The sequence below is a fragment of the Cebus imitator genome, unplaced genomic scaffold (genome assembly GCF_001604975.1).
Source record: "Cebus imitator isolate Cc_AM_T3 unplaced genomic scaffold, Cebus_imitator-1.0 Scaffold733, whole genome shotgun sequence".
Taxonomy (NCBI): domain Eukaryota; kingdom Metazoa; phylum Chordata; class Mammalia; order Primates; family Cebidae; genus Cebus; species Cebus imitator.
In genome coordinates, this window is record NW_016108048.1 from 294,687 (window position 1) to 304,478 (window position 9,792).

Sequence of the window (9,792 nt, forward strand, 5' to 3'; positions counted from 1 at the left end):
GGGGTTTCACTATGTTGACCAGGATGGTCTTGATCTCTTGACCTCGTGATCCACCCGCCTCGGCCTCCCACAGTGCTGGGATTACAGGCTTGAGCCACCTTGCCCGGCTAGGATAAATATTTTAACTTAGCTTTTCGTATAGTATTTAGAAGACAAGGATATAATAGAGCCACAAACAAATCTCAAGCTTTGGTTTTTTTATTCTAAGAGATGGATGATATACTGTATTCACTTTTGCCAGTTAAGGACAGTTTACCCAAATGTGCTTGCCCCCAACTGTCCTTAACTGGCAAAAGTGAATACAGTATATCATCCATCTCTTAGAATCAAAAAACCAAAGCTTGAGATTTGTTTGTTCCTCAGCCCTTTCAGCCTATGATTTTTAAAATTTTGCCTTATCGTGTGTACCTATGCAACAATCTTGCATGTTCTTCACATGTACCCTAAAACCTAAAATGCAATAAAATAAATAAATGGGGGAAAAATTTTGCCTTATCTATTGCCTAGTATGAATGCTAGGCTTTGTCAGAGGAATGTAAAAAAAAGTCTTAAATCATTCTTTTTGCCCTCTTTGATAGACAAGTAGTTTAAAATTCTGTGCTCAGACTTTTTAACAATTCTTCTCAAATTTCAATGGAAGGGAGACATATGAAAGAGCACAAAAAACAGGATTAGAATCAAGTAAAAGAGCTACGCACTTGAAAATTCACTTGCTCTTCCCATCATGTTGCATGGCTCCTTCTCTTTGTAACTAAGTGTGCAACAAGCTTTCAAGAATGGACAGGAATGCTAGTAGCTATAACAAATGAAACTGGGAAAAAATCAGCAGCTTAATACAAAGTTATTTCTCATTCATTACAAGTACAATTGGCGGTAGGAGTGATTATGGTGGTAGTGGTCTGTGTACCTCTCTTCCTTGCAGTCATTCAAGAACTCAGGCTAGCAGGATACCCAGGTGCCAACATCCAAGTGGCAGAAGCAGGTCTGGGGAGGGAGGGAGGAAGGAAATAGATTTTCCTGTGAGAGGGTTTTATGGGCTAGCCTTGTCACTTTTTTTTCTTTGAGACTCAGTATCATTCTGTCACCAGACTGGAGTGCAGTGGCATGATATCCACTCACTGCACCCTCTTCCTCCCAGGTTCAAGGAATTCTCCTGCCTCAGCCTCATGAGTAGCTGGGACTACAGGCGTGCACCACCATGCCCAGCTAATTTCTGTATTTTTAGAGAATACGGGGTTCTCTGTAGAGACAGGGTTTCACCATGTTGGCCAGGATGGTCTTGATCTCTTGACTTCGTGAGCTGCCCGCCTTGGCCTCCCGAAGTGCTGGGATTACAGGCGTGAGCCACCGTGCCCAGCCAGGCCTGTCACTTTTATTCCTATTTAATTGGCCAGATCTCAGCTCCATGGGCACAACTAACTGCAGAGGAAGCAGAGGAATGAGGTCTAGCTGTGTGCTAAGTAAGAGAATGGGCAGGTTTTGATTACTACATAGGGGTCTCTGGTTTCTGCCTTACCCCCAGGGTACATTGATTCTGTGTAGCGATTCCCTCTCAACTTCTTCCTTTCTACCGCATGTCTTTAGTTGCTGATGAAATATTTCAGAGGTGATTCCTACTTGCCATGAGTAGTTGGGAAATATTTTTAAGGTAGTGATTTTCATCAAGCAACCATCTGACTTTTATGAGGCAGCCTTGAAGTTTCCCTAAGCACTCCAATTTCTGCCTTAGAATATGACAGTGCATTAGTTTGTGTAGGGCATACAATGGCCATATGTCATTCTCAGTTGTGCATATAGATTTAGCTTCAGGTGAATATAACTGGGAATATTACTCTTCTAATCTTCTCAGGCTTAATGAGATCAGCGATTAAAAAAAATCAGATCTCAAGTTTCCTTTAGACAATTTGTCTGGGAAAATTATATCACAACTTTATAGTTGGATATCATAGCTTTTTTTGGTATAGAGCAATGGTTCTCAAATTGTGGTTCCCAGACCAGCAGCATCAGCATCACCTGGAAACTTGTTAGTAAAGCGATTCTCAGGCCTCACCTCAGACCTCCTGAATCAGAAACTCTGGAAATGAGGTCTAGCAACCTGTACTTTCACAAGTCCTCTAAGAGAATATTCCAGAACCACTGGTTTGGCGATTTGGAGTTGATTTAGATCATTGTCGAAGCGTTTCACTTCAAGGACCAAATCAAGACATTATTTGAAATCATTTGTTTAAAACATATAGAATCTCTCTCTTCATTGCTGTGAATTAAGAGTGTCATAAAAATTCACCGAACGAAAATATTGCGAAGAGCCCTGGGAGGTCATTAGAGCATGTAGTTTTCAAAGGTGTTAGTTACAGAAATCTAAGGTTCTATGAAGCATCTCTAGGGGTTTCTTAAAAGAAAATGTTCATGCGTTTGGTTGGTGACTATCCTTTGACCACCCAGGGTTTGTCTCTAAAAGACTTGAAATTCTGTGCCAGAAGAAATGTAGCTTTAGGACCAAGTCTATATCTTATTTGTCTTTAAATCTTCATTACCTTCCAGAGTGCCCAGCATAAAGTACATACATAACAAACATTTACAATGTATGTATGTATGGAATAGTCATCTCATGGATTCAAGTGCTTAACTAACTTTTACTAATATTCTGGGGTTATTTTTTAAAAACCAATTTGGATAGTTGTTATTAAAGAGTACTGACTGCTTTATGTATTCCGCCAGTCTTTTCAGCAGTTTATGATTTTATCTAGCAGATATTCAGAATAATGCCTCCAACTCTGAGAAAGAAAGGGGGAGGGGGAGAGAGAGAGGAAGAGAGAGAGAAGAGAAGAGAGAGAGAGAAACTTATATGAAGATAGTGTTTGTTCCATTTCTTGAAATGTCTATAAAAATATGCTACTTTGACCAAGCCTTCTCAGTGACCAACCCAGGATTTCTTCCTCAACCTTGGCACTACTGACATCTGGCGCTGGATCATTCTTTGTTACGGGATCTGTCTTGTACATTGCAGGATACGATGCTGGGCAGCATCCCTGGTCTCTGCCCACTAGATGCTGGCAGCATCACCTACTACTCCTAGTAGTGACAACTAAAATGTCTCCAGACACTGACAAGGGTCTCCTGGGAGGCAAAAGTGCCCAGGCTGAGAATCATTGCTCTAACCTAATGTTAATAGGGGAGTAGTAATTTTCCTGCATTTTATTCAAAGCTATGGAAATAGGCTTTGAGAAAGAGCATATGTTCCACATTTCTCTTTAGCTCATTGTTGAGGACTTTGGCAGTGACAGCTCTATCTATTTTGAAATGATTTGGTTCACAAATCCTCATTATTTTAGGCCACTTTTCTCCCTGGAACAACTTTATCTTTGGAGATGCAAATTCACAAACTCTAAGCATCTTTCTTACACTTTCTGTGATCTTCTACACAGCTTTAGCACTGAATTCCATTATTGGGCATTTTTATTTAATAACTTCTAAATAATCCATAGACTGGCTAAAGGAACTCCGTATAAGTCCATAATACAGAGCTAGCAACTGAATGGTTTTTATTGACTTCATTACAATATTTTAAAAAATTATTTAAGGAAAAAAATCTAAGTAAAATGTAATAATACCTTTTATTACATCCTACTGCAAGATTCTGTCCATGGAAAGAAATTCACAATTGCTTCTGGGATTTACTTCCCGGTATCTAAAGAATATGCTAGTAATTCTATTTCGTGATTTATTTTGGATGTTATCTATTTTCCTCCCTTTAGCACGTGAGGATTTAGCATTATTTCAACCTCCCCTCACTTCTGCTCCTCCATAATATCAATATATTACAATTTTTCTTTAAATCATCAGTGTTTAAATGATGAGCTGACAGTGTATCCTGACATCCTTATTGACATCCTCATGTAAATGTTCCTTCCCTCTCTTATTTTCCACGTGGGTATGTGTTTTAAATAGTCCCCCTTTTAAAAAATTTAATGGTATTTTGAGACAGTGAGAGGATAAAAGTATATGGCCATCACATATTTAACAGGAACTAAAATTATTTTTGAAAACTTTGGAAAGATTACATAAAAAGCCTCAAAATCTTATTGTTAGAGGGTAAAAATTTCTGTTTTCCCCTCACCTCTTACATTTAGCATAAATGACAGTGTTTTATTTCAAATTTAAGAAACAAGTATAAAATCTGATTTTTAATTTTTCATGAAATAAATTTTGTATAATTCTTGTATCATTAACACCAATAAATCAGGACCATAAAGAAAACAAAAACAGAGGATTAAAAAAGACAACCAATTGACATGACAGATGAAGAAGATACTAGATGAGAAGAAACATGTATACAACAAAGCCTACAATTGGGAAATTGTGGGAATCAAAGTCAAGCAGTTAATTACTAACAAAGATGGCAACCATGTTTCTTTTGTCTTTCACAGTGAATGCACAATTAGCACTTAATACTAAGACAAGGGAATAAACCATCTATAATCTACTGAAAAAGACCATCTGCTTCTATAAATTTTGTTCTCATACACTTGCCAAAAGAAGAGAACATATTAACAAAATAATGGGCCCTGCACTGTTAATTGCTAGGTTGTTTGCAGTTGTGCTGTTGCTATTAGAATTTAATAAGCCATTCCTTCTGCTAAATTAATAAGCAGCCAAGATTATGTAATAGCTGCTTTCAGCGGCTAATTATTTTTCCCACAATTCCCTCCCCTCCCTACCCCTACCCCCACCTTCTTTTGGCTAGGAGCAGGGAAAGGAGACTGCCAATATGTCATCAGCAAGTCTCCCGTCCTCATTTTCAGAGCCAGAGCAACATTAGGAGCATAATCAGAGTTTAAACTTGGAGGTGGCTGTCTCAGGAACCTTAAGGATATAAGTGTTTTGTACAGAAAAAGAGAAACACAGCATTTGGATTCAGAGGGCGAATTTTCATTGTGTAGCATTCGAGCTATCTTTTAACTGGCTAATGGCATCTGTTTCTTGTAGTGAGAGACAAATGGGACATTCGAAAGCACCTTTGGGGCATGACTGGGCAGGGAGCAAGGAGAAATCTGGTGGGGTCGAGGAGACCTAAAGAACTACAGAAAGCCAATTCTGTGCCGTGTGTCGTCTCCTTCCTTTAATATTCCAGTATACATTAATCATACATGTTAGTAGGAAACTTTCCAAGCAGCATAGTAGTGATTGAAAAGGGGAGGTATTACACATTTTTTTGTTTTGCCATACAAAGGCATTTTTTAAAATGCCCCAAATACTACTGTCTTAGATTCATAGATAGTATAATGCACACAAAAAGAATATAATCACTAACAAAGGATCCCTTTACACTGATTACATTTAGCTTCGTGAAAAACTTAGCATTTCTTTTTTACTTCAGGCCATTAAAAAATTCTGGCGACTATATTTTGGAACCTCTGCAAAAGGGGCATGGCCCAACAAAAGCAATTTTCTCGATTCCTCTGTAAGAACCTAGGTGACTCGGGTAATGAATAGCATTCGATATGGGAAACCCGTGGCTTTTCAAGGAAGGTCATCTAATCCCGTGGGGCTCCCCTTTCTTTATCTGTAAAGGACTAGATGATTCATCCATTCTATCATTCAGAAAATTATGAACATCCATTATGCCCCCGCATTATGCTCAGCATTACAGCTCTTAACAAATTTATCATTTTATAGTCCTTATCAGTCAACTCACACATTTACCAGGCAGTGAACTAGGTTGGGATGCAAAATGAATATAATTTAAGGTGTGCTAAATAAAGGCTAACGGGCATGCGGGTGAATGAGGGAATCACTCTTACAGGGTTTTAGGTTGAGGCTTCGCAGGAGATGTAACATTTGAGAGCAAAGACATGCCACCCACAGCAAGTCGTCGGCAGTGCTAAACTGGAACCCAGGCGGCTGGTGGGGCGACCGGGTGTGAAGGAAGCGGGATCTCGAAGGTGAGGTGCTGTCCAGGCTTTTCAGCCGAACGGACGGTAACTCATCCAGTCCGCAGCATCAAGGAGGGGCGAGGCGAGCCCAGGGAACAGACCCCTGCGAAGCTCGGGGCGAAAGGTGTCTGGGCTAGGGCTCGAGCAGTGCAATGGGAAGGACAGCCTGGATTCTGGGCAATTTTGGAACAGAATGATAGCAAAAGGCCCGTGAAAGCGTGACTAGCTCCACAGAAGAGCTGAATTGTTTTTCCAGAGTTGCAGCACTCCCTCACTCCTCCCACCCTCCTCGTCAGCTGTCACACCTCCCCGACCCACCCTCTAGGGACACGGAGAATTATCAGAGCTCCAACTTGGCTCTCCGCTGTCCGGACCTTCTCTGCCCCACACCTCCGGCTAGGCTAAGGACGCCGCAGAGTCCCGTCCTCCTTTCATTAAACAGCCAGGACAGCCGCCCGCGCGCGTCCCGGAGGCACCGGCAGGAGCGCGCGGGCGCGCGGGGCCAGCAGACGCCGCTTCCGGGTCACGTGGCCTGGCTTCCGGTTCGCACCACTCCTCTCGGCGAAGAAGCCTCCAATCGGCTTCTTTGGACTCAGCGGTCACCTGCGCTGCCTTCGGTGCAGTTGGTGACGGCTGAGCCGCTTCCCGCGCGTCGCGTAACCCGCCCCTCGACTCACCGCAGCCCCGGCTCCTCCCTCGTCCGGCCCCCGGGGCGGGGTCTGTCGGCTCGCCCTCCCCTCTCTGCCTAAGCCTGCCCTCCGCCAGCCGGGTCCCCTCCCCACAGCACCACGGCTTCTCTTCCTCAGCAAGGCGACAGGGGCTTCCCCTTAGCCGCCGCCGCCGGCCAAGCTCCGCCGCGCCCGCGGCCCGCGGCCGCCGTAAGTCCCTGGGGACAAGCGGGGGCGCCAGGGATGGAGATCGAGAGGGAGGGCTGGGCGCGCCCCCCGCCACCCCGCGCGCGCCCCGACGACCCCACCCCGCGCCCGCCCGGCCCGCCACTGGGTCGCCGCGCCTTTAACTCACTTCTCTCCGTGTCCGCGCCCTGCGCACCACTCCGCGCCGCGCCCGGGGATGTGGGGGCCAGTCCCGGACTCCGCGACAGCCCCGCAGCACCTGTGGTTCGAGAATCGCCTCAAGTTTTGCTGGGTGTTTTCGGGAGGGGCCGGGGGCGGTGGCGGCCGAGGACTCTTGGCGCCCCCTGCGCGGCGGCGGATGCCATTGTCTGCTCCGCTCCTTGCCTTTCACCTCGCCCGGGCTTGGTCAGTGATGGAGTGTGGCCACCGGAGGTGGGGAGGCACTGGCGACGGCCGGACCCGTGGAACGCTGGCCCCGAGCCCGCGCCGCGGCTGAGCCCATTGTTTTTAATGCTAATCTCGAGGAATTGTGGTACCCTGTGATTTTCGGCAAAATCAAAGCGTTGGTTTTTAACACGAGGGAAGGAATACTCGTGCCTTGCAACCGGGTTTCGTCCCATGTTAGCACATAATTTGTTTTAAGGAGAATACATTGTTTTTTCGTCCTGCAAAGTGGTAGGGCGGATACAGGACCCTGCTCCAGACAGCCTTGAGCTCATACTCTTTTCGCAAGCAAACCCTCACCCCTTCTGGTGGCTAAGATCTAGGAATACGGGATTCATTCTTCTCCAAGTTTTGGTAACGGGTTTGCAGTAAATGTCCAGTTGATGCTTCACTTGCTGCCCCCTTCGAATGCCGCTATCTTCAGGACTTGCTCGGGAGGCACTTCGATATCTTCTAATAATGTCCGTATATTTTGTGCCCTTGACACATTTTAAGTGAGGTAATAAGACCATTTTAACTTTACTGAAGTTGAATTGCCACATCATAAATTTCTAGATATCGTGTTGATACGTTTTTGGATGGTTACAAAAGAGTAACGATAATCTTCTTACCAAAATTTAGGGCCCATTTTTATTTTACATTGGTTGTGTAAATTTCCCCTCCCCCGTGTTCAAATTCAAGATGGTGCGATGAATCTTGAGAATCAGGCTTAAATCTTACTTGCAGTAACGCTGTTAAGGGAACTTAAAATAGTTAAAAGAAAAAAACGATACCTATGCAAATTCTGCCTTTAAATTACCTTTGTAGAAACAATACTTCTGTTCGCAGTTGTGATGACCAATTGAATTAAGAAACCCTTGGCGTTAAAAATGAAACATGCAGGCTAATTAACACATTTGCAGATTACAAATAAATACATACAAATTAGTTTAAGTATAAAATACATTAGAATTCAGCATCCACTCTTTGTAGTTACTATTTTTTGTTTTAAATGAAGTATTTCATATAATGTCTCAATACTAAATCTTAATAAGTATAAATCTTATTGTGGCCTTTTTAATGTTTGTATTCTCTGTCATAATACTACATTAACTCAGTTCTAGATTTTGTACATATTTGAGTTGGAATGTTTTAAAAGTAAGATGAAAACATGTTTTGATTAAGGAAAATTTGTATTTATGGGATTTTTTGGTTAATATTTTGGATCATTCTGTTTTGCTTAAAATATGCCATCATAAACTGAGGAGAGCATTCCAAGATTTAAGCTACTGTCTACAAGTAATTCAGCCTGGAACAAGAACAGCCTCAGGGTGAAAAATAGCAGGTCTTCTGTTTCTTTCAAAAGTCAAACCAATTGATGTCTACCATTCTCTTTTGGTGCATATAGAGACTGCACAATGTATAGCACAGGTAGAAAATAGTTTCTTAAATTGAGAGAGTGATCTTTATTTTTCTTCAAAATTTCACATCAGCTTATTACCTATTTTTCTTTTTTTCTCCTGCACGCTCCCCTCCAAATGTAATGTGGAACAAGGTGGGACTGGAAAGTTTGCATCTAGAAGAAGATCTATTCAAAAGAATTTTTTGCTATTTTAATTGGCATAGAAATATTGATGGCTACCAATCATTTGTCATTTAAATGCCCCATCCCCCAGAGCTTCTCTGTGAAACACATAATCTTAAGTTTATTGATTCAGAGTATGCCATGTAATCTTGATTTTATTTATCTTAACAGATGCAGTTTATGTTGCTTTTTAGTCGTCAGGGAAAGCTTCGACTGCAAAAATGGTACGTCCCACTATCAGACAAAGAGAAGAAAAAGATCACCAGAGAACTTGTTCAGACCGTTTTAGCACGGAAACCTAAAATGTGCAGCTTCCTTGAGTGGCGAGATCTGAAGATTGTTTACAAAAGGTATAATTCTTATTTATCAGAAAGGTGCAATAGAATCAAATGTTAGGTCATTTAGGAAATTGCAGACTTTTGAGTGATGACATTTATAAATAATGATTAATAAAGATTTAGATGAAATAGATTTAAGATAAAGCTTTGTGTTTTTAAAATAACTGGTATTTTGATTGATTACTGAGGCTGAAATGATAAAGGCAGGGAAATCATTTGAAAACTAGTTACATAATTAAAGGCATAAATGATTATTCATGCTTAATCATCTTTATAGAAGAGTTTAATGAATTCATTTCATTACAGGAGAAAGTAGGGTCAGTATTTTAAATTGTGTGGGTAATTCTCTTAATTTAGACATGTACATATAGAGTCTAATCCCTTTTCCCTGAAAATCTATAAAGTAATGACTGATATTTGACATGCCTATATCTGATTTTTAGAATCTTGCATATAAATACCTTGAATGTGTAGACTATTTCAATCACATAGATGTTTTAAAAACTTTGTGTATATACAAGATCTGTGTGTAAGTAGTGTTTATTAACTTAAAGTACCCTTGTTGCTGTGGTGGGGGTGTGATTAAATCTGACAGATAATTTTGACAGATTTTTAAAAAAAATTTGATGTTACAAAGTGACTCATAGATTGGCTTTTAA

General features: G+C 41.7%; 1 protein-coding gene and 1 long non-coding RNA gene across 5 annotated transcripts in view; one reads left to right on the forward strand and one right to left on the reverse strand.

The window, feature by feature from the left end:
• Nucleotides 1-5,719: 5,719 nt before the first annotated feature.
• LOC119469604 lies at nucleotides 5,720-6,443 on the reverse strand. Its single transcript, XR_005198443.1, has 2 exons — nucleotides 6,308-6,443; nucleotides 5,720-6,106 (listed from the first exon to the last, which is right to left on the reverse strand). It is a non-coding gene; the product is annotated as an uncharacterized LOC119469604 (long non-coding RNA).
• A 52-nt stretch (nucleotides 6,444-6,495) lies between these two features.
• AP1S2 (adaptor related protein complex 1 subunit sigma 2) overlaps nucleotides 6,496-9,792 on the forward strand; it is a 29,743-nt gene continuing 26,446 nt past the window's right edge. For all 4 annotated transcript variants that reach the window (XM_017519279.2, XM_017519281.2, XM_017519280.1 and 1 more), the window contains exons 1-2: nucleotides 6,496-6,811; nucleotides 8,967-9,145. In XM_017519279.2, the coding sequence (XP_017374768.1) occupies nucleotides 8,967-9,145 (179 nt within the window). In that variant the 5' untranslated portion in view covers nucleotides 6,496-6,811. The remainder of the gene's footprint in view (nucleotides 6,812-8,966; nucleotides 9,146-9,792) is intronic.